We start from the raw sequence: 27,766 nt of genomic DNA, 5'->3' as shown, positions 1-27,766 counted from the left end.
GGTATAGGAATATCCTAAGGCGCTGCATTAATAAATACATATCTCAATGATCTCGATTATATGATATTACAAAATTTTAAATATGCGTAATTTTACAAAGATCCACTATAAAAAAAATACAATAGTAGCTGTAGCATCCCCTTTGGAAGGACACCACTTACAGAACAAAAGCTCATTTCACACAAAAATATTTAATAGCGGAAAAAGGCCCATATGAAAAAAATTGAAAGTGCGGCATTTTTTTTTTTTTTTGCGCCCTCCAAAAAATTCTTGGATGAAATGCAATATCAGAATATCATTTTAAAATGGTAATTCCCTTCTCAACTGGTCAACACATTTAAGAAATTTCGTTTTGAAATTTTATTTCCAAATCAACACCATTGCGGGTCCATAAGATACACAAAACTCAAACTAGTGATTTTCACAAAACTATTATCATCCTTTGTACATAATTACAAGACAAAATATAAACCCAATACATGGCATGACTTGAGTTAAAAGCACACCCTAAAATAGCAAAACAAGTCACCAGGCTCAAGTTACAAGCATATGGTCTTGTTTTCCACAAGCCTTCAAAATTTCATACATAAGTGCCACACATGTATCATGTACAAGTCCCCAAAATTTTACAAAAACTAGATGCATATGCAGATGTGATCTTCACAAGGGCTCCCAAAAAGTCTACTCCAAATGGCCATCTTCATATCTCATCTCGCACATTACCTACGATAGAAAACAACTATCGCTAAGCATAAAGCTTAGTGGTGTATAAACTTTGGGCTTGAAGCCATTAAATTCTTCAATTCCCTTGTTCGTCGTAGGTGGCTCAATAACGTAACAATAAGCCCAAGTGAACAAGTATATCAAAGTGTCGAATACAAATCTTGGAGAGTTTCAAAATATCAATACTAATATTCTAAGGCTCAAGTATCAAGAAAGCTTATAATTCAATTCAAGAGAGTTGTCAAATAATCAATATATGTACGTCATGCCATCACACTAAGCACAATCAATATCAAGACGGGCCGAAGCCCCGAAATAAAAAAGGACCGAAGCCCATATCAAGAAGGGTCGTCACCCAATATCAAGAGAATCAAGAACCATGTTGAAAGTGGCTTTCCACTCGTACTCGAAAATGGACGAAAATCTATCGTCAAGACGAAATGTAAATCCAAAGTCAAGATGGGAAAGATCCGAATCGAGGGGCATGCCAATATCGATGACAAGTCACCGTACCAAGAAGGACAAAGTCCCAACAAGAATGCAAAATGATCAAGCAATTCGTACAAGTGGGCGATTTAGCGAAAGTTTTGCAATACTTGAGATAATAATCATACCATAATATAAGACGAAGAGTAAGGAAACAACCCATCAAGATACTTCAAATTTTAGAAAATAAAATATTTCAAGTTCAAGTTTATACACGAACCTTGGCGTTTTACCATACAACAAGTTTTATCACAACTCAAGGAGTTCAAATCATCTACGCCATAGACCAACCAAAGTCCACTTCGTCAAACAATTCCTCTTAGCTTGTACAAGAGCACATACACCTTAAATACACAATCAAATATCTACTTAAGTTCAAAAGTCTCAGCACATCGAAACTAAACATGAAATCAATGAAAATCAACCCAAACTATCAAAACAGGAATTTTGGACAGCACTACTGTCTTGTATTGTTGCTTAGTTTCGAAGGGGTAAATGGGGGAAATAGACTTTATACCCTCAATGAAAGTTGTAGATATATGTCTTAGGGTCTCAGAAAATTTTGAATCACCCCAACAACAATTTTGTACAAAAATATATGCTCAAAATACTAACAGCAGTCCATGTAGGATTTTCAAAACAAAATCTGGGCAGTACCTCCCCTGTACTTCATCACCCCTTTTCGAGTAGATAAAGGCAAAACTGCGTTTTAGAGCCTGAATGAAAGTTTTAGGTCTATGAAATAGCTTTCCAGAACATCTTGAATCGCTCAAAACGGAGCTTTACACAATGAGTTATGCTAAAAACACTAACAACAGTCCCATCCAAAAATGGGTTTGCAAAACAAAAATCTGGGCAGCAACTCCCTTGATTCCAGCCCACAAAATAGTTCATAACAATCACCAAACAGTCCCAAAATATTGTCACAAAACAGCCACAAAAATCATATAAAACAGCCCCAAAATATTGTCACAAAACAGCCACAAAAATCATACAAAAAAGCCCATTATACGCTTTGTATACGATATTTTCATACACTTTATTCTCCCAATTTCGAAAACAACAACTTATCAACAACATCAACAATCATTATACATCATAACTCAACTAATTCCACCCATTTAATTCAACTAAAATAGCCCCTAATCCATAAATCTCAACAAGGCAATAAACAAGTTTATAACGCTATTTTGTCCATTCTAATCCGTTAAATCTCTAAACAAACTTGTTAACAATGAAAAAGGGACCTCAATCTTACCTTAAGTATGCAGCAGACAAGTCAACACTCTCCTTCTTAGCTGATTTTTGGCTCAAACTGAAGGCAATGCAACGTACAACACTTTTCTCTTCACGAGCTTCGGAATTTGGGGCTCCGATTTTGGTCAAAAATGGCTTTTCTTAGCCTAGGAGTTCTCTCTCTCTCTCTCTCTCTCTCTCTAAAATGTCCTGGATATTTCTTGGTCTGGAAATGAAGAAGGGAGGCTGAAAATATCCCTTAAATGTCAAGGAAATGGGCCTGACCCGACTTAGAATCGGGTTGGGTCGAATTCACTGCCCAGCTTGACCTTTTTGTCTTAAAACGTCCATAACTCTTTATCTCGATGTCGCATACAGGCCCACGACCTATGGTTAGAAAGGTATTTTAATTATCTACAACTTTCATTTTGGGAGTTTTCCCAAATTCTCAAACACTAATAGGGTTATGGCCTCCCGAAGTCAGATCACCCGAAAACGTAACTAAAAAAATATACATTTTTTTTCTTCTTAAAAAAATTGGGGTGTTACAGTAGCAACTAACTATTCTTTAATATCTCTCTTTCACATTATACGGATAATCTCTTCACGTCGAGACTAGGTCTTTTTGGGATTCTAAATCCTACTTTTGGAGAATTCGGGATTTGAAATCATGATTTAAAGTTGAAGTTGAAATTTTGAGCAGATTCCGTAAACAAACTTTGATTTGAAATCAGAATATGAAATCAGGCTCCCAAATCCTGTGCCCAAATGCCTTCTTATGCCCCGTTTAAACATGATTTGAAATCATGATATGAACAGTGATTTGAAATTGAAGTTTTGTTTGGACATACATTTGAATTTTTTCTCATAAATCTGAAAACTACATAAGTTGTGAAAACTATCAAGACTTCATAAACTCTTAACAATCTGACCATCAAGTTGAAAACAACACAAATTATGAAAATTATCAAAAATTTCTCAAACTCTTATACAATCTTACCAAATAAGCAAACCATAGTTTATAACAAAGTGAATACGCTACCAAAAGACCTTTTTAAAAAATACAACATCTATTGATTAAAATTTAATTCAATAAAAAAAAAAACTAACCATAAGTTCTAGTGTAACTACTCTTAAATATAATTCTTTCACATAGTAAGAGACAATCTCTTCACGTCGAACATATATTTCCGATCAGATGACCGAAAAGACATACCAACATTATTACTTTGAGTTAAATTTTACATTTAAAAAATTATATCTACTAATTTATATTTTTTTTACAAAATATAAATTTATGCATCAAATTTTACATTTAAAAAAATTTAAAATCATAATTGGACCCTCAAATGTGTCTACTCATGGCAAAACCCTCAACAATTTCAACCAAAATACACCCTCACTTCACAAATCTCCAAATGTTAAAACCTATCACTCTTTTGGGTTCATCAGTGAGCTTCCGTGCAGCTTATTCACTGCATATCCTACCGGAAAATTCCTCAATCTCTTCAAAGGGTAAATCTTTTTTACATTCCCAATCTACCCTTTTAAATTCTTCTGCTTTTTTAAACAAACACTTCAACAATCATGATGAATTTTTAGTTTATGTAGAGAAAGTTCATAAAATTTCAAGAAAATTTTACTATAGGGTTCCAAACAGCTCAGTTTCTTCAAAGTTTAAATCTTTTTTACATTCCCAAACTACCCTTTTAAGTTCTTCTCAAAATAATGAATTTATAGCTGATATAGAAAAAGTTCATAAAATTTCAAGAAAAATTCACTATAGTGTTCCAAACACCTTAGTTTCTTCAAAGTTTAAATCTTTTTTGCATTCCCAAACTACCCTTTTAAATTCTCCTCAAAATGATGAATTTTCAGCTAAAGTTTATAGAATTTCAAGAAAATTTCACTCTAGTTCTTTAAAGGGTAAATCTTTTTTACATTTCAAAACTACCTTTTTAAAGTCTCCTCAAAATGATGAATTTTCAGCTACAGTTTATGGAATTTCAAGAAAATTTCACTCATTTTGTTCAAAGGGTAAATCTTTTTCACATTCCCAAACTACCCCTTTAAGGTCCCCTCAAAATGATGAATTTTCAGGTGATGTAGAGAAAGTTTATAGAATATTAAGAAAATTTCACTCAAGGGTTCCAAAACTTGAACTTGCTTTGTTAGAATCTGGTGTTGTAGCACGTTCAGGATTAACCGAACGCGTATTAAATCGTTGTGGTGATGCTGGGAATTTAGGGTTTAGATTCTTTGTATGGGCATCAAAGCAACCTGGTTATAGGCATAGTTATGATGTGTATAAAGCAATGGTGAAAATATTAGGGAAAATGAGACAGTTTGGTACTGTATGGGCACTTGTTGAAGAAATGAGGAAAGAAAATCCTCAGTTTTTAACACCAGAAGTGTTTATTGTTTTAATGAGGAGATTCGCCTCAGCGAGAATGGTGAAGAAAGCGATTGAAGTGTTAGATGAAATGCCTAAATATGGTGTTGAGCCGGATGAGTATGTTTTCGGGTGTTTGTTGGATGCTTTGTGTAAAAATGGTAGCGTAAAAGAGGCGGCTAAGTTGTTCGATGAAATGAGGTTTAGTAGGTTTAGTCCTACGATAAAGCATTTTACGTCGTTGTTGTATGGTTGGTGTAAAGAAGGGAAGCTTACGGAAGCGAAAGTCGTGTTGGTGAAAATGAGGGAGGCGGGTTTTGAGCCTGACATTGTGGTTTATAATAATTTGCTTAATGGTTATGCTGTAGCTAGGAAAATGGCGGATGCGTTTGATCTTTTGATGGAGATGAGAAGAAAAGGTTGCAACCCAAATGGAACTTCGTATACGATAGTAATTCAGGCGCTTTGTTTGCAGGATAAGATGGAGGAAGCTATGCGGGTATACTTAGATATGGAGAGAAGTGGATGTGAAGCTGATGTTGTAACATATACTACTTTGATAAGTGGATTTTGTAAGTGGGGAAAGATTGAAAAAGGTTATGAACTTCTCGATACTATGCTGCAGAAAGGGTTTAACCCGAATCAAACTACTTATTTGCCTATAATGTTGGCACATGAGAAGAAGGAAGAGTTAGAAGAGTGTTTGGAACTTGTGAAGGAAATGGAAAAGATTGGTATACCTCCCGACCTTAACATCTATAATATAGCAATTCGTTTAGCTTGTAAATTAGGGGAAGTTGATGAAGGTGTTCGAGTATGGAACCAAATAGAAGCAAATGGGATTAGTCCGGGGATTGACACGTTTATCATTATGATTAATGGTTTTGTTGAGCAAGGGCGTCTAGTAGAAGCTTGTGATCACTTTAAAGAAATGATCGGGAGAGGTCTTTTTTGTGCTCCTCAATATGGTACTCTGAAGGACCTATTGAATACTTTGTTACGAGCGGAAAAACTCGAACTAAGTAAAGATGTGTGGAGTTGCATAACGACCAAAGGGTGTGAGCTTAATGTGTCTGCATGGACTATTTGGATTCATGCATTGTTTTCAAATGGACACGTGAAAGAGGCTTGTTCGCATTGTTTAGATATGATGGATGCGGGTTTGATGCCTCAGCCAGACACATTTGCCAAGCTTATGAGGGGTCTAAGGAAGCTTTATAATAGACAGATTGCTGCAGAGATTACAGAAAGGGTGCGGAAGATGGCTGAAGAGAGAAATATGACTTTCAAGATGTACAAGAGACGTGGTGAAAGAGACTTGAATGAAAAAGCTAAGGAAAAACTGGATGGGAGAAAGAGGAGAGCTCGGCGACGTCGTTGGGGTAGCCATCATAGTCAGGCTAAGACGTTGTGATATGAGATATCAGTGAGGAGGATACTATGATGCAGTTTGACTTCATATTACATGAAGGGTAAAAAACCTTATAACTCGCTTAACAAGTAGGATCAACCAATGTTTAGCTTATTTACTTTGGTATGCTTTAGTAGAAAATTGGTCTGATGGTACTTGCTGAGCTTCCTTGACAAAAGTTCCTTTTTTTTGTCTATTTTTGAGAAAGTAAAAAAGGTTCTCTTTTTGTCTAGAACACGCTTTAAGTTGGAATCTCATTGATGGGGGGAGAATTCTTGCAAATATCACAAGATCTCTTATTGATTTACACTGTAGGTTAAGTTTTGTTCATTTATTTGTATATTTCTTTACATGCTCTGTAGGCTGCTCCCTTCAAAAAATTTATTGAACTAATTTTGGGTATTTGTGCAGATAGAACTGAAACTTCACTAACTTTTGCTATTCACTCAAGTATCAGAACTGTTCTGGTTTGCTCTGTCCTCCAGCCAAGGAGAAGGCTGAAATGTGCACAGACAGCAGCTTCCAGCTAAAATGTGCACCAAGGCAACCAAGCTATATTGTTAAATAGCAGAACCAAATGATATATTGTTAAATATTTTCGGCATCATATAAGGATAATATCAGAGTGCTCGAATTATCAGAAGATTAGTCTTAGGCTCTTAGCAACATGGGCCTTTCTGGCCAGGTATGGTTAAAATCTTGACTTTGTGTTATTTGTTCCTGAATAAACTTTGTCTTATTTCTATTAGCAAATATACACGACACCTTTGATTGTTCAATAACCTTTAGACAGATCTATTTCGGTGCAGAATTGGGGCATGCGAGGAACGCTTGGTGAAGGGAGTGACTCGGAAGGTATCTAGTACTCCCTCCGTCTCAAATTATCTGTCTCTTTTTTGTTTTACACGCTTCTTAAGAAATACTAATTAGGAGGGGTAGTTGACTGACTTTACCCTTATTTTTGTCTATTTATAATCTCTCCATTAAATGTTTACTCTTTTATGTGTCATCTCCATTGATGACAAAATTCTACTAAGGGTAAAATAAGAAAAAATACTTAATAGTGCCTTGAACTTCTTAAACAACAAATAACGTGAGACAACTATTTTTAGCAACCACGACAAATAATTTGAGACGGAGGGAGTATCTCTTTTGTTCTTCTTTCACTGTATACATGTTTTAGCGCGCTAAAAACATAAGTGTAGTTCTTTCTTGATAAGAGTCCACAAAGTTTGTGCAAGTTTCCCTTTTAACTTGTTCTGTTTGATGTATGAGACCTTGGAAATAGATGTATGTTACCTTGCTTCCGGGTCGAATATATAGCCTATTTTATGGTGCACATGAACCCATGGTCTAGTTATTTTACGTACATATTTCCTAGAATTGATCTGATATTATATGCTGACACCATGCTCTAAAAAGACTAAATGGTGCACTTGGTTCAATGCCAAGCTATCTACTTGGAGGAATAGGGATCAGTTCACACTGAATTCCGCCTTTGCCTTGATTGATAATTATTCTTGCATTTGGTTATTTTTTTATGAAAAACATTGTGAGTGACTTCACTATTCAAAAATTTATCTGCCAAAATTAAGACCCAGTTTGTAGTTCCTATTGATAACGGTACCAAAAACTTGTTTGCTCCCAGCACACATGCAAGAGTGCGTGATTGCACAAGGAATATAAAGTGAGTAGAGTATCATTACCACGAGGATATGGATATAATTCATTTAAACAGAAGATTGAGCCCTAACTAGTTATCAAACAAAAGTTGAGGTTTAAACGATTGATCTTAAAGACTAGATAAATTGAATAAGAAGCAAGAGTTAAATGTTGAGGAGGAGGATAATCAAATAGCCTAGAGTTATGGTTTTCCTTGACACTTCTGGTTTTCCGGTAATTGGCACGGGTGGTGTTAAGTTTTCTATGTGTATTTGCAGTGTGAAAGCAGATAAAAGAGTTTTTTACAGGACCGGTAAAAAAATTAGAGCTAAATGCATGTTTTGATGTAAGTATGAACTATAACGACCCGTTTGGCCACAAAAACTATTCACTTTATTCCGGAATAATTTTCACTTTATTTGAAAATCAATGTTTGGCCAATGGAAATTCCAAATTCAGCTTGAAGTTGTGTTTCAAATTTGGAAAACAGCTTATGACCTGTTTTCCAACTCACGTTTCACTTTTGAAGTTGTATTTCGAGTATATTCAAGCATGAACATTGTTCCAAATATTCTTTGCAAAAAGTATAACCAAACACAACTCCATCTTCAACTCCAACTCCATTAATTCCAAATAAAGTGATCTTTTTTTTGGAATCTATGGCCAAACGCCTACTAAGTCTACTTCATAATATATGAATAAGTTATTGCGCGCATGTGTGTGTGTGTATTATATACACACCACGTTGTGTACGCATTATATACATAATGCTGGCTTGAGACCAGTTATAAATTGTTGTCATCATGCGTTTTTTAAAGTATTCCCCAGTTTGGCCTTGGATTGTGTTACCGTTCTGTTCACTAAGTTGATGAATTCTCCTCCCATTTTACATTTTTTCAGATTAAGGTGTTGAGATTGCGTCAGGTGCTGATTACAGCTATTTTGAGTTGGAGATCTCCTGGGAATCAAATTGAGTTAGCTGAGACAGTCGTTTGTGTTTTGATGCTTATACTAAAAAGGTCTTTTTGTGTAGTGCAGTTTTTCGTTCTCCATGTATCCGTTGTACTTCTCTTGCATGTTGTGTTGTCCAATCAATTGCTTTTTCGTGTATCTCTACCGATCGTTTTATATTCCTTTGAATATAGTCTTCTAAATTTATTTTGTCATTATTGTCGAATCAAATAATTGAAAAGATTAAATGTAACAGGAAAAAAAGTAAATTAAAGTAAGACATGACAAGAAAAGTAACTTTGGTGAACAATTTGCCAATGAATGCTATGAGTGACTATAAATGTTGCACTATTAACGGGTTGAAATATTCCAAGGATTGCTCCTTTATGTTTTTTCTTCTTTAGGGGGGAAGGCTAAAACAAAAAACAATGGTGGTTCTATTTTAAGGAGGAGGGATATATCAACGCTCCACAACCTTGCTAGACTCTTAAAAACGTTATATAAAATGCGTTCTTATTTACATCCCTAAACTATGCGAGGGTAATATAACAACACCCCCCCCCCCTCTCCCGAACTTATTTTTTTAACATTATTTACACCCCTGAATTATTTTGGTCCAAAGAAGAAACCGGAGAAGGCGAAGAATGTGGCCAATCCAGTGTTCGAGAAGCGGCCAAAGCAGTTTGGTATCAGTGAGGCTCTTCCACCCAAGAGGGATCTCACAAGGAACGTGTGCATGCCTCGGGGGGTTCAACTCCAAAGGAAGAAGAGGATTCTCAAGCAGCGATTGAAGATCCCTCCTGCTCTCAACCAGTTCTCCAAAATCCTTGACAAGAACCTCGCTACTAACCTATTCAAGATGCTTCGGAAGTACAGGCCTGAGGACACAGCTGCAAAGAAGCTCGTCTTGTGAAAAGGGCTCTAGCTGAAGCTGAAGGAAAAACTCCTGAAACAAAGAAACCGATCATCGTGAAGTATGGGCTGAAGCACATAACTTACCTTATTGAGCAGAACAAAGCTCATTTAGTAGTGATTGCTCATGATGTGGACCCAATAGAGTTGGTTGTCTGGCTTCCTGCACTATGCAGAAAGATGGAAATTCCTTACCGCATTGTTAAGGGGAAAGCACGTCTAGGATCGATAGTGCACAAGAAAACTGCATCAGTACTGTGTTTGACTACAGTGAAGAAGGAAGATAAGACGGAGTTCAGCAGAATTTTGGAGGCAATTAGGGCTAACTTCAATAACAAGTATGGGGAGAACAGAAAGAAGTGGGGTGGTGGTGTCACGGTTCCAAGTCACAGGCCAGGACCAAAGCCAAAGAGAGGGTTCTCGCCAGGTAAGCTGCCCAGAGATTGAACTAAGAGCTTGCTGTGATGCGCAATGCAATTGGATTAGAGAGTTGCTCTGCTATTTTTTGTGTTTGGTTCACATGCTTGACAGTTTTAGGGATATTAGGTTGATGAGTTTCTTTATGTTTGCCTTCTTTTAGAGTTTTGCTTTGTGGAAGAGTTGTTTATCTGAAGTTTTTGTTAGATATTTTGTTGAGTTGGTTATTGCTGGTGTCTTGATTTGGTTTTTGGTGGATTTTTGGTCTACTTTTGGCTGCTGTTTTGCAAGTTTTATACACCAGGTAAATGAAGGAAACTTGTGCAAAATACCCACTTTACAAGTATGACTGCTTCATAAATGAAGGAAACCTGTGCAAAATATCAAGAATAATTTTATAGATATCAAAATGAGCGATGCAACTTCATAGATACAAAAATCAGTGCAAAAGTGCACTTAACTTCGCAATAACATCATCTTAATGGACACAACATATTAAACACAAAAACCATGCAATCTTGACAATTAAGTTTAGAGGAGTAATAGGATCCTCACATAGTTGAGGAGGGTAATAGGACTTTCGCATAGTTTAGGGGAGTAAATAATACAGAAAACTTAAGTTCAGGGGGTTATAGGACTCTCGCATAGTTTAAGTGTGTGACTGGCAGTTTCGCCAAAGTTCGGGGGGAAGCCTTATTCCCTATTGCATTTGTAGCAGGTTACGTATTACATGTGAATATCGGTAGTTAGCTCATTGCAGCTTCACGATTCAGTGACCTGCAAAAAGATTTTTTTTTTCTTTTTCTAGCAAATATAAAATTTAAAACTAACGTTGTTACTCAATAATAACTTGAGTTAGCATTCAAATATTTCTGGATATATAATGGACTGCGTTCTCGTGAACCCCCATGTAGTACTCTGGATCCGCCCTTGAGAACTATGGCTTTTCAAGTCAAAAAGTAGCTCCTGTTTCTCTTCTTTTGTATTGCTCCAGCTATAATTAGCATACCTTTGTTGAGCTCGTGTGTACAGAGTTTACTCAATATAGTTGTAGCTATGACATTGATGTATAGCTGAAAAGATTTGTTTGTTGTCTATATGGAGTGCTATAAGCAGAAAGTGGATTTAGTAAGATGTCCCTCACCGGCTGAGACAAAGGAAACAAAGGTTTGGATGGATATAAAACAATAGGAAGGAGCAACCAGAAACATACTTACCTGGACGGGGTTAATGGGTGATCATTAAGGCCCATGGCCTAGGTTGGTGACTTCCATTGCACTTTGGAAGGGTGCCCGCCTAAGGTCGGCCCAAGTGGTCGAGCCTACGTCATAATTTGTGACAGTGGGGGCCTGCGTTCGCGCGGCCCCTACCCAATTGTTAAACTGAATTTTCTAGCTTATGTTTATTTATGAATTTTCTAGCTTATGTTTACTTATGTACTTTTCAAATTTTCTAACTTTTGTTTACTAAATCTGGTGTTTTTGTTAAATTTGGGGTTCAATTTAACAGTAGGATTTGGATTGAACTTTCATGTTTATTTGACCATGAAAACCAGTACTGAATTGAACGAACATTATAATCAATAGGGGTGTATAAGTAAATCGCACCAAATCGAGAAAAAAACCCGATTAGTGATTTTGTTTGACTTGGTTTGGTGTTGAAAAAAAAAACCCGACCATAATTGGTTTGGTTTGGTTTTAGCTAAAAAAAGTCAAACCAAACCAACCCGACATTAAATGTATTCAATTTTTAAAATATTTTATACATAAAAATATTTATTTGTAATGTAATTTATAAATATTTCTTAATTTTTTTTTGTAGTTTTTTTTTTATCTATTATCATATTATTCAAGCTTGAAATTAGAATTTTGAATGTGAATAGGTTTTATATCCTATGGATGTTATTAACTCATATAAAGTTCAAACCAAAACCAACTCAACACTAATACTAACAAAAGAAATTCAATTACCACTAGGAATGACTATAATGTATGATATATCTCATTTAGTTTTGTATAATTGGTTTAGAGAGTGAAAATACATTACTTAAGTTTTTTTTTCTTGTCATGTAATTAATACTTATTAGCCGTACTTATTTTAGGATGACTTAGTATTTTTAGATTATGGTCATTTTCTTTATGGCTTATTAATTAGCAATATTTATTTTAACCGATTTTATTATATTTTGTTTAATATTTTAATACAATGTCATCACTCCTCACATTTTGTATTATTTTCTTATGAAACGCTTTAATTACATAGTTGTATCTTACTAGTACTAAAGAAAATTTGAAGTAAAAGATATATTTTGTATCAAGACTATTTCGAAAACAACCCGAATAACCCAAGAAAACCGAATAACCCGAGAAAACCCGAGGTTGAAAAACCCGAATTTTATTGGTTTGACTTGGTATATAAATTTAAAAACCCGACGCAATTGGTTTGGTGTTTAAGAAATCCGAACCAACCCGGTCCATGTACACCCCTAATCATCATTCACCATTACATGGACAAAAAAAAAAAAAAGATCAACTTTGAGAATCTAGCTGTGGCTCCACCACTCTTTCAACATTTTGTGTTTGTTCAATGACAGTTCTAGGATTTAAAGCTTGTAGTTGTAATAGTAATTTCAAGTTAATATACAATTATGTTCACAGTAAAATATTTAGTAGATTTCGCCTAGGAAAAAGCTACTGAATCATGTGAATTCATAGGTTACACTATAGATCTGCCTCCTATGAACTGAATCATGTAGGTTAAACCTATAGATCCGCCTCCTATAAGGGGTTGCCTTGATGGCTCTGGCAGCAATTCTATTGTTTTACCAATAATTCTCAATCAAAATTTCTCTCTTAAATGGGGAGTTTAGATAGACTTCACAAATAAAACTTATTTAATCTGGTTGAAGACTAGTAGGTTATTCCAAAATCCAAACCTTTGTGTACATTTTATTTGCTTTCCCGCTCAATCAATAGAGACGGGTATCAAAATCTTAGCTCGATGTATATGGCTCCTCACACTACCATTGTACTCGATGCCATTATAAGGCCAACTTAAAGTAACCACAAAAGATGCAATTTAAATAACAGGAAACTGCTATGTTTTTCCACCTGCATTTGAATTCATCTTATTAAGATGCTCAGTCCCAAAACATGTTGATTTTCGATTTTTAACTATATAGAAGAGCCGGTTGGCTATTTTTTCGTCGTCAGTCCATTAAAAAAAAAAAAGTGGAACCCACCATCTCCAAAGTCACGGGAAAAAAAGTGGGCCCCATATTAACAAAATCAAGCAATTTAAAAAAAAAAGTGAATCCCATATTAAAAAAAACAAACAATGTAAAAAAAAAATGCATCAAATATTAAAAAATCAAACAATATTCATGTAATTTCCAAAGTATCTCATTAAATCAATTATGATGGATTCATTGTCACATGCGTATCAACCCAATAGTGGGAGCAAATGAAATTATTGTACTGAAATAAATATACTTAAAATACTTATATTTTACTACTATATAGGAGAGCCGGTTTATAAGCAAGATCATCGTCCGTCCTTTGGTCGCACTTTTTTATTTAAGGGCAAAAAAATCCTTTGTGGTCCCACCCACTTTTTTATTTAAGGGCAAAAAAATGACATTTTATACTTTATATTACCAACTCTTCTAAAAAGTAGATAGAAATACTTTATATATTTCTATTTTTCTACTATATAGAAGCATCGGTTTACCCATGCTTCGTCGTCAGTTACTCTTAAAAAAAAAAGGTGGACCCCATACTAAAAACACCCAGCAATATTTAAAAAAAAAGAGAAAAAAAGTGGACCCCACCCTCTCCAAACTCATGAAAAAGAAAAAGTAAACCCCATATTAAAAAAAAAGCAATGTCAAAAAAAAAAAAAAACGTTCACCCCGTATATTACAAAATCAAACAATATTCATGTAATTCTCAAAGTATCCCCATCAAGTCAATAATAGTGGATTCATTGCCACATGCGTATCAACCCATTAGTGGGAGCAAATGAAATTATTGCACAGCAAAAAACATGGACCCCATATTATTGTTTTTCTTCAAAAGGTTAAGTAGTCAAATACATACAATTTCCTTTCTTTTCTTATATTAGCCTGATATCTAATCTAGATATTTAACTGCTGTATTTGTTATTCCGCCATGTCATTTATTTGTTATGTTTACTAAAATAAATATACTTAAAATATTTATATTTTAAAATAAGATAGAACTTAATAACTTTTTCATTTTTATTCCTACTCTAATAAATGTGAAAAGAGATTAATATCAAATAATAAATAAGATAAATTAGTCAAATTCTAATTCTAATTGACGTTTCCTTAAAAAACCATGCAAAAAACATGACAAGTAAAATGAGCTAAACCGAGATTATTTACCAAAAATTAAAAGACAATATTTCTTCGTTTAAATAGAAAATCAATTTCTACTTTGTTTCATTTTAAAGATGTAAAATTAATTTAATAATTTGAATTAGAATTATCCAAATCAAAATTTGATAAAAAATAATAAGTATTTTATACCTTTAAATACATCGAATTAAAATTGAAAGTATCAACTGATGCTTAAATATTGCTATTGTTTTATGTCAAAGAGAGGAAAATAGTTTTCTTTTAAACAAGTCTTCTCTTTTAAAAAGTATTAATAAATTTTTGCCGACTTTGTATTCATAACAAACACGAATATAAAAAAGTTTTAGATACGGAGCACAAACTACAATGTTATATTAATCGTGTTTTGAACATAGTATATATATATATATATATATATATCCATTAAAACAGTACAAACTTATGTATGTTTATTATATATATATATATTATCACTATGCAAACACAACTACATACACATAGATACATTATAATTCAAAGTGTTAGGCCCGTGCATAGCACGGGTATAGGCCATCTAGTATATATATATTGGAGTGGAGAAGAAGCAGAAAAGAAGAAGAAAGCAATATTTTGAAATGGTTAGGTGAGTACCACATCGATTAACAACAGTCAATACAAACTTTGTCACAATATAAAACGGAAGCACAGAATGAGCAGAAAAATTCACGCAGTCACGCAGTGAGCACAAAGCGAACTATTCTTTCGCCTTTTACTAAAGAATACCGTGTGCGCGCTGCAATTAGTGGCATACGCTAATTTTTGGAGGGGTTCTCTTCTTTAGGGTACCCCCATCAATTCTAGTTTCAACATTTTTTTCATGTCTCTTTATAGAGTTACAAAATAACGTTAGTTTGGATTCTGATATTATAATAAATTAAAGCATCTTTGTTTTAGGGCGAAGTAAAATTAAGCTATAGCGGAATGACGGAGAGGGAACAAAATAAGCTGTGAATATAATGAAAATGATGTTTTTCATTGTTCTCTGAAAGTAAATACATTACAAGACTTGACATATTATGGGGAATCTATTGAGTTAAAACCATCCAAACAAGTTGTTAGAGTTGTTTCCATGATAGTAATATCAACTACTAACCTATTGTTAAAGATTGATCCTTTTTGTTGTCTTAATTATGAATAAGTTGCATTCAAGTGTCGCCTAGTGATTATTGACGTGGTTTGAGAACCATGAGATGTCAAGTTCAAAGTTCAACGGAGATAAAAAATACAAGGTGATTTCTTTCCATCTGTTCATGTCTTGGTAGATAATATTAATCGGTACCTCTGTTGGTTAGAAGTAGCAGGATAACTCGTAGAATTAGTTGAAGTACACACAAATTTGGTCCGAACACCAAAGTTATAAGAAAAAAAAATGAAAAGGAAAATATCAAAATTGCCCAGTAGGAGCGCACATCATAAGTACAATAAATTTTGCAGTAATCATACATTTTTGTTAACATCAGGTTCTACACAACACTCTTCCCAGTACAGCTGGACACATGGCTTTGTCACTAATTGGATTACATGATTTCCTCCTAGAATTCAGAAGGAGTATGGTAAAGATCTGTTTGTTGTCTATCTGGTTAGCTATAAATGGAAAAAATATCAAGGGCAAAATGTCCCTCATTGGCTGACACAAAGGAAAACAAGGATCTGACTGGATATAAAAAAATGAGAAAGAGCAAGAAGAAACATACTTACCTGGACGGGGTCAATGGGCGATCAATAAGACCTATGGCCTAGGTTGGTGACCTCTATTGCACTTTGGAGGGGTGCCCGCCTAAGGTCGGCCCAAGTGGTCGAGCCTACGTCATAATTTGTGGCAGCGGGGGCCTGCGTTCGCGCGGCCCCTACCCAATTCTAAAACAAAATTTTCTTATTTTTGGGTACTTGGAAGTCTGAAATCAAGATTAAACTTAAGCATGTTTTATTGGTTTATGTGTGTTGAAGATTGATATATTGTACTAGTTGTATAATTATTAAGATTTTGTTTTTGCCTCGCAATTTACTTTTTCTTCCAATTTTTATGCTATGTTTTAACTGAAAATTCATTCAAATAAACTGTTTATTTTGACCATGGAAACAAAGTGCTGAATTGAACCACAACATAATTGTATCATGCATTATTTACATTGACAAAAAGTGACAACTTTCACAAATCTGGCTATGGCTCATGACTGTTTCAACATTTTAAGTTGTTCAATGGCCACTCCATTAAATGGCAGCAATACGAAGTCTGAAATGGATCTAGAATCTAAAGATTACAGGTTCCAACATATACAATATAACTGAGTTCATAACAAAATATTTAGTAGATTTTTTAATAAATATACATTGGTATGTACAGAAGTTATTAGGTTCCTGTGAACCCATAGGTTACACTGTAGACCCTCTTCTGTACAAACAGTGTTACTCAATAATAAAATTCTTTTTTTTTTCTAGCAAAAATAAAATTAAAAAATAACAGTGTTACTAAATAATAACTGAGTTAGCATTCAAATATTTCTAGATATTTAGTGGATTGCGTTGCCATGAACCCGCACCTAGTACTCTGGATCCACCATTGAGAACTATGGCTTTTTCAAGTCACAAAGTAGCTCCTGTTTCTCTTATTTTTGTTTGCTCCAGGTATAATTAGTTTACCCTTGTTGAGCACGTGTATATGTGCAGAGTTTACATTAACATTGTTGTAGCTATGACATAGATGTATAGCTGAAAAGATTTGTTTGTTGTCTATATGAAGTGCTATAAATGAAGGGAAAAAAGCAAAATCAAACAGAAATTGGATTTAGTAAATTGTCCCACATCAGTTGACACAATGGAAAATAAGGATTTGGATGGATATTAAAGAACACGGAGGAGCTCCAAGAAACATACTTACCTGGACGGGGTCAATGGGCGATCAATAAGACCTATGGCCTAGGTTGGTGACCTCCATTGCACTTTGGAGGGGTGCCCGCCTAAGGTCGGCCCAAGTGGTCGAGCCTATGTCATAATTTGTGGTAGCAGGGGCTTGCGTTCGCGCGGCCCCTACCCAATTCTTTAACCAAATTTTCTTGTTTTTGGTTATTTTATATACTTGGTGTTGAAGTCTGGACTTGTAGACATGGGATTCAATTTAACAGTACCTTGTTTGGACTGAACTTTCATGTTTATTTGACCATGAAAACCAGTACTAAATTGAACGAACATTATAATCGTCATTCACCAGGCTTTGGCTCCACCACAGTTTCAACATTTAGTGTTGTTCAATAGCCACTCCATCAAATGGCAGCCATATAAAGGCAATGGCGGTTCCCGGATTTAAAGTTTGTAGTTCTAACAGTAATTTCAAGTTAAAAGTTAATATATAATAATAAGTATGTTCACAGTAAAAAAATTATAGATATTTAGTAGATTTCTTAATACGTATATGGTCTGGGAAAAAGCTATTGAATCATGTGAATTCATAGGTTACACTATAGAACGGGGAGGTTAGATAGACTTCACAGGAAAAAGTAAAGCTTATTTAATCCGGTTGAAGACTAGAAGGTTATCCTAAAAACTTAACCTTTGTCATACATTTTATCTCTTTTTTTTTTTTTTTTTTGCTTTCTACACATAAGGCTCAATCAATAGATATCAAATCTTAGCTCGATGTATAAGGGCTCCTCACACTACTCATTGTACTCGATGCCATTATAAGGCCAACTTAAAGTAACCATAAAAGATGCAATTTAGACAACAGGGAACTGCTATGTTTTTCTATCTGCATTTGAATTCATCTTATTAAGATGCTCAGTCCCAAAACATGTTGATTTTCGATTATATAGATATTAAAGGACTGGTGAAGAAGCAAAAAAGAAGAAGAGAGCAATATTTTGAAGGGGTGAGGTGAGTACCCCATTGATTAACAACAGTAAATACAAACTTTGTCACAATATAAAAAGGAAGCACAGATGAGCCGAAAAATTCATGCAGCCACGCAGTGAGCACAAAGCGAACTATTCTTTCGCCTTTTACTAAAGAATACCGTGTGCGCGTTGCAATTAGTGGCATACGCCAATTTTTGGAGGGGTGCTCGTCTTTGAGTACCCCCAACAATTATAGTTTCAACATTTCTTTCATGTGTCTTATAGAGTTATATAATAATGTTCATTTGGATTCTGATATTATTATATACTGATGCTTCTTCGTTAGGGCAAAGTAAACTTACCCCATTGCTGAATGACGGAGAGGAACAAAATAGGCTGAATATAATGAAAATGACATTTTTCATTGTACTCTGAAAGTAGATACATTACAAGATGATCTATTATGGAAAAACTATGAGTAACAGCCATCCAAACAAGTTGTCAAGAGTTGTTTCCATGACAATAATATCAACTACTAACCTATTGCAGTGGCGGAGCCAGGATTTTTAGTAAGGGGTTCAAAAATATGAAGAGGTAAACATACGAAGAAGCCAAGGGGGTTCAACACCTACCATATATACATAAAAAAATAATTTTAACCTTTAATATACACTGTAATTTTCTGCCGAGGGGGTTCGGATGAACCCCCTCGGTTACACTTGGCTCCGCCCCTGACCTATTGTTAAAGATTGATCCTTTTTGTTGTCTTAATTATGAATAAGTTGCATTCAAGTGTGTCGCCTAGTGATTATTGACGTGGTTTGAGAACCATGAGATGTCAAGTTCAAATTTCAACGGAGATAAAAAATACTAAGTGATTTTTTTCTATTTGTCCATGCCTTGGTAGACTATAGTAATTGGTACCTCTGTTGGTGAGAAGTAGCAGCATACCCCGTAGAACTAGTCGAAATGCACACAAACTAGTCCGAGCACCGCGGTTATATGAAAAAAAAAAAATGAAAAGGAAAATATCACATTGCCTAGTAGGAGCGCACATCATAAGCACAACAAATTTTGCAGTAATCATACATTTTTGCTAACACCATCAGGTTCTACACAACAGTCAACACCCTTCCCAGTACAACTAGAGACATGCACTAAAATTGGATTACATGATTTCCTCCTATTAAAATTCAGAAGGAGTATGGTAAAGATCTGTTTGCTGTCCATTTGGTTAGCTATAAATGGAAAAGATATCAAGGGCAGAATGTCCCTCATCAGCTGACACAAAGGAAAACAAGGATCTGAATGGATATTAAATAATGGGAAGGAGCTACAAGAAACTCACTTACCTGGACGGGGTCAATGGGTGATCAACAAGACCCATGGCCTAGGTTGGTGACCTCCATTGCACTTTGGAGGGGTGCCCGCCTAAGGTCGGCCCAAGTGGTCGAGCCTACGTCATAATTTGTGGCAGCGGGGGCCTGCGTTCGCGCGGCCCCTACCCAATTCTAAAACAAAATTTTCTTATTTTTAGGTACTTGGAAGTTTGAAATCAATATTTGTCGTTTAACTGAAACATGATTTATTGGTTTATGTGGATTGAAGTGTGATATATTGTACACGTTGTATAATTATTAAGATTTTGTTTTTGCCTCACAATTACTCTTCCTTCCAATTTTTATGCTATGTTTTAACTGAACATTCATTCAAATAAACTGTTAATTTTGACCATGGAAACAAGTACTGAATTGAACCACAACATAATTGTCATCCCGTTTGGATTAGCTGAAAAAAGGTGGCTTTTAAGCATAAGTGCTTAAGTACTTTTTAAGTGCTAAAAGTGTTATTTTATAAATAAGTAGTTACGTGTTCAGATAAAAGTGCTTAAAGAGTTTTTAGAAGTAAGAGTAGTATAGAAATTAATATAAAATATAAGGGATAAAAAAGGTAAAGTTGTTGGTCAAATCAACATGGCTTTTAAGCCCAAAAAAAATAAGTTCTAGTTGAGCAACTTCTTGATTTTGGCTTATTTTAAGCACTTTTTAACTTAAATTTAGCTTATAAGCTACTTTTCTAAAGCTAAGCCAAACGAGCCAACTTATTTTTTTGGGCTTATTTTAAGCATAAAATGGCTTATGAGCTAGCCAGCCAAATGCTCAAAAAAGCTGAAAACAGCTTATAAGCTAAGTCAAACGGGCTCTTAAGCTATTTTCTATTTTGCCAAACACTCAAATAAGTTAAAAAATGGCTTATAAGTTGGTGCTTATAAGCTGGTTTGACCAACTTATAAGCCAATCCAAACGGGCTTTGTATCATTCACCATTTACATTGACAAAAAGTGAAAACTTTCACAAATCTGGCTATGGCTCATCACTGTTTCAACATTTTAAGTTGTTCAATGGCCACTCCATTAAATGGCAGCAATATGAAGGCTGAGATGGATCCAAAATCTAAAGATTACTGGTTCCAACATATACAATATAACTGAGTTCATAGCAAAATATTTATAGATATTTAGTAGATTTTTTAATACATATACATTGGTATGTACAGAAGTTATTAGGTTCACGTTAATCCATAAGTTACACTGTAGACTTGCCTCTGTACGAACAGTGTTACTCAATAATAAAATTCTTTTTTTTTTCTCGCAAAAATAAAATTAAAAACTAACAGTGTTACTAAATAATAACCGAGTTAGCATTCATATATTTCTAGATATTTAGTGGATTGCGTTGCCGTGAATCTGCACCTTTGAGAACTATGGCTTTTCAAGTCACAAAGTAGCTCCTGTTTCTCTTCTTTTGTATTGCTCCAGCTATAATTAGTTTACCCTTGTTGAGCACGTGTATATGTGCAGAGTTTACATAACATTGTTGTAGCTATGACATTGATGTATAGCTGAAAAGATTTGTTTGTTGTCTACATGGAGTGCTATAAATGAAGGAAAAAATGCAAAATCAAGCAGAAAGTGGATTTAGTAAATTGTCCCACATCAGCTGACACAACGGAAAATAAGGATTTGGATGGACATAAAAGAACAAGGAGGAGCTCCAAGAAACATACTTACCTAGACGGGGTCAATGGGCGATCAATAAGATCTATGGCCTAGGTTGGTGACCTCCATTGCACTTTGGAGGGGTGCTTGCCTAAGGTCGGCTCAAGTGATTGAGCCTATATCATAATTTGTGGCAGCGGGGTCTGTGCGAAAATTCTAAAACAAAAATTTCTTGTTGTTGGTTTACTTGTAAGTCTGAAATCTAGATTTGTTGTTAAACATCTTTTATTGGTTTATGTGTGTTAGAAATTAGTAACAAGAATTGTGTACCTGTTAACAGCATAGCAGCGGAAAATTCACAGAATCTTTGTTGAAGAATTGCTCCAAGCCAATTCTACTTCACTAGGAAAAAGAACACAAATATCCACAAACTAGATGCTTTTTTGTGTGTGTTTTTGTGTGGAGAACGAGATAAAAAATTGTCTCTGTAGAGAAGGAGGAACTATATTGCAGAGCAGTTACATATGTATACGGTAAAAATCGGATGCGAGGCAAATCGGTGGAGCGAGGGGGCCGACTGATCTGCCTTCTTCGTCATTCGAACGACCAAGCCCGGTGACCCGAGCATTCGCGGTTGTTGGTCCGAGTAGCCGTTGGTCCATGTGCCGTTGGTCCGAGTAGTCGTTGGTCCGTGTAGCCGTTGGTCCGAGTGCCGTTGGTCCGAGTAGCCGTTGGTCCGGGTGCCGTTGCACGCGGGTTAAGCGCCAGTAACGTCCTGTCCTGGTCAACTACCCACCATGCGTGTGTCAGACGGCGCCGTCAGTCTAATCCCACCAAATCCGTGCAGAGTTGTCCTTATTGCTATTATTTTATTAGCTCACATCACATGAGACCCATGGAGGTCACACTATAAATAGAGCACATCCCCCTCCTTTGTAAGGGCTGACTCCCTGGGATCAACAACATTTTTGTACTAGAAGATATATACAAATCTCTCTCTCAATATTAGATTTTGGTCCGGAATCATTGTGTTCATCTCTATTACTTGTTCAAGCAAATAATACTTATATGTTAGTAGATGTATAAATCCACAGTGGTCCTCTAAGCATCATCGTTTTCTTCACATCTTAACCATACGAATCTTGTATCCATCAAATATATCGAGATTCAAACACATATCCTATACCCGCGTACAAATTCAATTGATTTACCAAATTCGGGGTAAACAGTTTGGCGCCCACCGTGGGGCTAGGATAATAGTGGTCTTTGATCTTGATCTCTATCTTACCCATCAAAATCGGAAACATCTGCTGTCCGCCTCGGAAGAAACGGATCAAATGGCTAACAGTGGGCAATCTGGTCACGTCAACAACAACGAGATCGTGGCCGAAAATGAAAGCAGCGGGCCGCGAGGATTGCCAAACCCCACTGACCCTTTAAATACTAACAATTCGATTACTTTGTCCGGGACACAAGTCCGGAAAGAACCGGATACCCCGAATGATAATATTGACTTGCGTTTAATTTTTGAAATGTTGCAAGCTTCAGAGAGCGGCAATTGCTGAACAGGGAATCGCAATAGCCCGGTTGCAAAACGGAGGAGATGAAGCAACCCCGGGGAAGACGAAGGGTGTTGTCGAAATCGGAAGAAACGAGCCACGGATGGTCGAGAGTAACGGTTCCGGAGCCGGTTCCTCCACCGAGGTTCTAAAGATGCTCGAAACTTTGGCAAAACGGGTAGACTCGACCGAAAAGAGGGTCGAGACGTATAACTCCCGGGTGGATCAAATACCGAGGGCTCCACCTTTGCTAAAAGGGCCAAACTCGAAAAGGTACATTCAAAGGCCTTTTCCTCCGAGTGCGGCCCCGAAATTGATCCCGAAGAGGTTCAAAATGCCGGAAATCCAAAAATATGACGGCACAACGGACCCTTGCGAACACGTGACCTCATACACCTGTGCTATAAAAGGCAATGATATGGAAGAGGATGAAATCGAATCCGTGTTGCTGAAAAAATTCGGGGAAACTCTGGCAAAAGGAGCATTGACTTGGTACGATCATCTGCCCGAGCATTCAATCACTTCTTTCGAAACGCTCGCCGATGCCTTCATAAAAGCACACGCCGGAGCCAAAAAGGTGCAGGCTCGGAAGGCGGATATTTTCCGTATTGCCCAAAGAAACGATGAGTTACTGCGTGAATTTGTCAGTCGGTTCCAAAGGGAACGAATGGAGCTTCCCCCGGTTCCGGAGGAATGGGCTGCACAAGCTTTCACAAAGGGGCTCAATGTTCGGAGCTCGACGGCTTCGTTCAAATTAAAGGAAAGTTTGGTGGAATACGAGGCCGTGACATGGGCAGATGTCCATAACCGGTACGAGTCGAAGATTCGGGTGGAGGATGACCAACTCGAGCTTCCCCCGGGGCCCGTAAATATGAACAAAAGTCTGGAGAGACCAAGGAAGAATTACGAACCGGAGGCCAGATCGTCGAGGGAGAGGTACCGGCCATATTCTCATCCGGAGAAACCAAGCTTCAGGTCGGACTAAGGTATGGACTCCTCGTGTTTTTCTATTGACCTCTTTCTTTTTTTGCAGGAAGTTAAGTACCGGATAAAGTTAGAATCTAGGTTTGAAAACACGTGTTGCACTCTTTTCCTTAGTACGGTTTTGTCCCAAAATGGGTTTTCCGACTAGGTTTTTAATGAGGCAACAAGTACAACGTGTTGCTCAACAAAGATAAGGGACCAGCACCCGGAAACTCGAGGTCACACCCTCCGAAGTGGGGGCTTGATAGCACTCACCCGACCTCGCAGCTCGGATAAATACTAGGGGACTTATGCCCACATCGAGGTTTACCCCGGTTAGTGGAAAACGAAGGGGCTCAACAAGTCAAGACCGGACCAAACGATCATAATGAATCGTGTCCCATTCAACATTTGCTACGGCAAAACAAAGGCCCGGCCACCGGCCACAGCCTCCGATGTAAGGACCAAACGATCATAATGAATCGTGTCCCATTCAACATTTGCTACGGCAAAACAAAGGCCCGGCCACCGGCCACAGCCTCCGATGTAAGGACCAAACGATCATAATGAATCGTGTCCCATTAAACATTTGCTACGGCAAAACAAAGGCCCGGCCACCGGCCACAGCCTCCGATGTAAGGACCAAACGATCATAATGAATCGTGTCCCATTCAACATTTGCTACGGCAAAACTAAGGCCCGGCCACCGGCCACAGCCTCCGATGTAAGGACCAAACGATCACAATGAATCGTGTCCCATTCAACATTTGCTACGGCAAAACTACGGCCCGGCCACCGGCCATAGCCTCCGATGTAAGGACCAAACGATCATAATGAATCGTGTCCCATTTTTCATTTACTACAACAAGGCAGAAGGAATTAAAATTCTCATATGTACAAACATTTTGCAAACACAAAGTCATCATAGGCTGGTATAACAAAATCTTGGGTGTCTTTCTGTTAAAAGGACTTCGCCCCGATGGTAACCGCCGTATTCCGGCACTGCCCCACTCACATACTCTATATCGAGGATTGTGCCCGAAATTCGACAAAGGCGACAAGGTCACAATGACCCAAGCCAAAGCTCGGCAAATTCTCCCAAAACGGGGATTGCTACATCAAAAACTTTGCCAAGGTTGAAAAAATACCGACCCTGAAGAAAATGCCTATCGTAATTCGGAGACATCTGAACTTATGAAGCATCGGATAAGTCCCACGGGCACGGTGAATTAACGGCTATGAGTCGACCTGTCCTAAAACGGACCAACGATCATGACCAAAATAATGGCAAACATTCAAAACGAAGAAATAAGAAGGTAACGACGAGCTGACAGGGCCACCGGTTTCGGAAGTTATCCACTCCCCGTTACTCCGATAGATCGGAGATCCGGGAAGTGTGGGGCTATCTGTATACGGTAAAAATTGGATGCGAGGCAAACCGGTGGAGCGAGGGGGCCGACTGATCTGCCTTCTTCGTCATTCGAACGACCAAGCCCGGTGACCCGAGCATTCACGGCTGTTGGTCCGAGTAGCCGTTGTTCCATGTGCCGTTGGTCCGAGTAGCCGTTGGTCCGTGTAGCCGTTGGTCCGAGTGCCGTTGGTCCGAGTAGCCGTTGGTCCGGGTGTCGTTGCACGCGGGTCAAGCGCCAGTAACGTCCTGTCCTGGTCAACTACCCACCATGCGTGTGTCAGACGGCGCCGTCAGTCTAATCCCACCAAATCCGTGCAGAGTTGTCCTTATTGCTATTATTTTATTAGCTCACATCACATGAGACCCATGGAGGTCACACTATAAATAGAGCACATCCCCCTCCTTTGTAAGGGCTGACTCCCTGGGATCAACAACATTTTTGTACTAGAAGATATATACAAATCTCTCTCTCAATATTAGATTTTGGTCCGGAATCATTGTGTTCATCTCTATTACTTGTTCAAGCAAATAATACTTATATGTTAGTAGATGTATAAATCCACAGTGGTCCTCTAAGCATCATCGTTTTCTTCACATCTTAACCATACGAATCTTGTATCCATCAAATATATCGAGATTCAAACACATATCCTATACCCGCGTACAAATTCAATTGATTTACCAAATTCGGGGTAAACAACATAAAAGTGGAAAATATATTCCCTTTATTTAAGCCAACCACAACTATGGGTAATTTTATAGGGTTGTAACTTCCCTATAACTTATCCGCTCTAACTGGGTCGGGTCAGTTTATATGGGCGACCCATGACCCAATAACCAACAATGTGGATTGAAGAATGATATACTGTACTAGTTGTATAATTATTAAGATTTTGTTTTTGCCTCACAATTGCTTTTCCTTCCAATTTTTATGTTATGTTTTAACTGAAAATTCATTCAAATAAACTGTTTATTTTGACCATGGAAACCTGAATTGAACCAACATAGTTGTATCATTCACTATTTACATGGACTAAAAGTGACAACTTTCACAAATCTGGCTATGTTTACGTTGTTCAATGGCCACTCCATTAAATGGCAGCAATATGAAGGCTGAGATGGATCCAGAATCTAAAGATTACAGGTTCCAACATATACAATATAACTGAGTTCGTAGCAAAATATTTATAGATATTTAGTAGATTTTTTTAATACATATGAATGGTATGTACAGAAGTTATTAGGTTCACATGAACCCATAGGTTACACTATAGACCTGCCTCTGTACGAATGGTTGCCTTGAAAGCTCTGGCAGCACAATGCGGTTGTTTTACCAATGATTCTCAATCAAATTTCTCTCTTAATGGGGAGGTTAGATAGACTGCACGAAAATTTTCCCAAGAACCTAACCTTCGTCGTACATTTATCTGCTTTCCGTGCGAAAATTGATACACCATGATCTCTGTGTTTGTTTTATTGGATTTGTTTCTTCAGCTACTTTACTAGAATTTCAGCCCTCGCGGCAGAAGAAGCAGTTATCGTTTGAAAGTAAAGGCTTATCTAGCAATATATGCATCAAATGACCAGCTCACTACTAACTCGTACTTTCGTCAAGCCTGTCAAGAGTGTGTTGAAATCAAAGTACTAATCACAAGATTACAACGTATTTCCAATATATCTTAAAGCTTGCCTTTTTCCCATAAGAAAAACATACACAAATGTAATATCACGCACCCTTGTCAAAAAACATCTTTGATCCAAGGTAAACATTTCAAATGTAACTTGCCTATTATGTTTGATCGAACCCTTTAAAAATGCCACCAGGATCCTCTAAAATTACCGCATTTTTGGAGGATCCGACACAGTGTGGTAGCATTTTTAGAGACTCCGAACAATATAGCTTGCACCTTCACATCCTTACTATGGACCAAAGTAAGTGGCTGCATAAATTAGAGCAGGATCAAAACGTTCTTTTTCTGAGACTTTCATTACCAATTATCAATTCCTGGTCGTTGTCTCTTCGTCAATTCTCTTTTTGCGTCTCTGTCTCAATGAATGATAATGACCAGGAATTGATAATTGGTAACGTAAGTAAATATAAATACTCTAGTGTACATCAAGCAAGAAAGTATAGCTCCCTATTTTGATAAAGCTCTTCTTTCATGTCAAAAGTTAATTTAACCTCTTCACTCGTGCGGATAATAAGATCGATGAACATTTACACAACATCTTCCTAATTTTGAGTAACAGGTGAGTCCATGCCTTTCACAAGTTTGAGGCACATCCATGAAGTGGATATTGGAAGTGGCAATATCTAAAATCTTTTGACAATTTGCAGCTATTTGCTGTGACATGAATTTCTTTACTGGGACACTCACAAGTGAAAAGATCAATCTTG

At 36.8% G+C, this 27,766-nt stretch overlaps 1 protein-coding gene, 1 long non-coding RNA gene, 7 other non-coding genes and 1 pseudogene across 13 annotated transcripts; 9 read left to right on the top strand and 1 right to left on the bottom strand.

The window, feature by feature from the left end:
- Positions 1–396: 396 nt before the first annotated feature.
- LOC132629230 (uncharacterized) lies at positions 397–2,650 on the bottom strand. The gene is made up of 2 exons (XR_009578152.1): positions 2,468–2,650; positions 397–723 (listed from the first exon to the last, which is right to left on the bottom strand). It is a non-coding gene; the product is annotated as an uncharacterized LOC132629230 (long non-coding RNA).
- A 1,144-nt stretch (positions 2,651–3,794) lies between these two features.
- Positions 3,795–10,417, top strand: LOC132625900 (pentatricopeptide repeat-containing protein At3g49730-like). 5 transcript variants are annotated; one of them, XM_060340528.1, is made up of 5 exons: positions 3,795–6,309; positions 6,482–6,559; positions 6,664–6,933; positions 7,042–7,103; positions 8,811–10,417. In XM_060340528.1, exon 1 carries the CDS (start codon positions 3,795–3,797, stop codon positions 6,249–6,251), a length of 2,457 nt encoding a protein of 818 aa, XP_060196511.1. In that variant the 3' UTR covers positions 6,252–6,309; positions 6,482–6,559; positions 6,664–6,933; positions 7,042–7,103; positions 8,811–10,417. The 5 variants fall into 5 exon arrangements, with proteins under 5 accessions (XP_060196511.1, XP_060196509.1, XP_060196512.1 ...); XM_060340526.1 differs by having other exon boundaries at positions 6,660–6,933; XM_060340529.1 differs by lacking the exon at positions 6,482–6,559.
- On the top strand, positions 8,115–10,533 carry LOC132624573 (large ribosomal subunit protein eL8y-like; annotated as a pseudogene).
- An 866-nt stretch (positions 10,534–11,399) lies between these two features.
- LOC132629465 (U1 spliceosomal RNA) lies at positions 11,400–11,560 on the top strand. The gene has a single exon (XR_009578245.1). It is a non-coding gene; the product is annotated as a U1 spliceosomal RNA (small nuclear RNA).
- Positions 11,561–15,276: 3,716 nt separating this feature from the next.
- LOC132629490 (U5 spliceosomal RNA) lies at positions 15,277–15,393 on the top strand. Its single transcript, XR_009578266.1, has one exon. It is a non-coding gene; the product is annotated as a U5 spliceosomal RNA (small nuclear RNA).
- A 904-nt stretch (positions 15,394–16,297) lies between these two features.
- LOC132629473 (U1 spliceosomal RNA) lies at positions 16,298–16,458 on the top strand. The gene has a single exon (XR_009578252.1). It is a non-coding gene; the product is annotated as a U1 spliceosomal RNA (small nuclear RNA).
- Positions 16,459–17,477: 1,019 nt separating this feature from the next.
- LOC132629469 (U1 spliceosomal RNA) lies at positions 17,478–17,638 on the top strand. Its single transcript, XR_009578249.1, has one exon. It is a non-coding gene; the product is annotated as a U1 spliceosomal RNA (small nuclear RNA).
- A 924-nt stretch (positions 17,639–18,562) lies between these two features.
- Positions 18,563–18,679, top strand: LOC132629486 (U5 spliceosomal RNA). Its single transcript, XR_009578264.1, has one exon. It is a non-coding gene; the product is annotated as a U5 spliceosomal RNA (small nuclear RNA).
- A 1,102-nt stretch (positions 18,680–19,781) lies between these two features.
- LOC132629468 (U1 spliceosomal RNA) lies at positions 19,782–19,942 on the top strand. Its single transcript, XR_009578248.1, has one exon. It is a non-coding gene; the product is annotated as a U1 spliceosomal RNA (small nuclear RNA).
- Positions 19,943–21,499: 1,557 nt separating this feature from the next.
- On the top strand, positions 21,500–21,654 carry LOC132629477 (U1 spliceosomal RNA). The gene has a single exon (XR_009578256.1). It is a non-coding gene; the product is annotated as a U1 spliceosomal RNA (small nuclear RNA).
- The last annotated feature ends 6,112 nt before the right edge of the window (positions 21,655–27,766 follow it).

This window comes from Lycium barbarum, chromosome 2, assembly GCF_019175385.1.
Source record: "Lycium barbarum isolate Lr01 chromosome 2, ASM1917538v2, whole genome shotgun sequence".
In the NCBI taxonomy this organism is placed as follows: Eukaryota; Viridiplantae; Streptophyta; class Magnoliopsida; order Solanales; family Solanaceae; genus Lycium; species Lycium barbarum.
Note: the sequence above shows the minus strand (reverse complement) of the source record. Positions and strands in the feature narration are given on the sequence as shown.

Bases quoted from the DNA above. Each gene is read 5' to 3' on its own strand.
- LOC132625900 (XM_060340529.1), top strand. From the start codon at position 3,795: ATGTGTCTACTCATGGCAAAACCCTCAACAATTTCAACCAAAATACAC.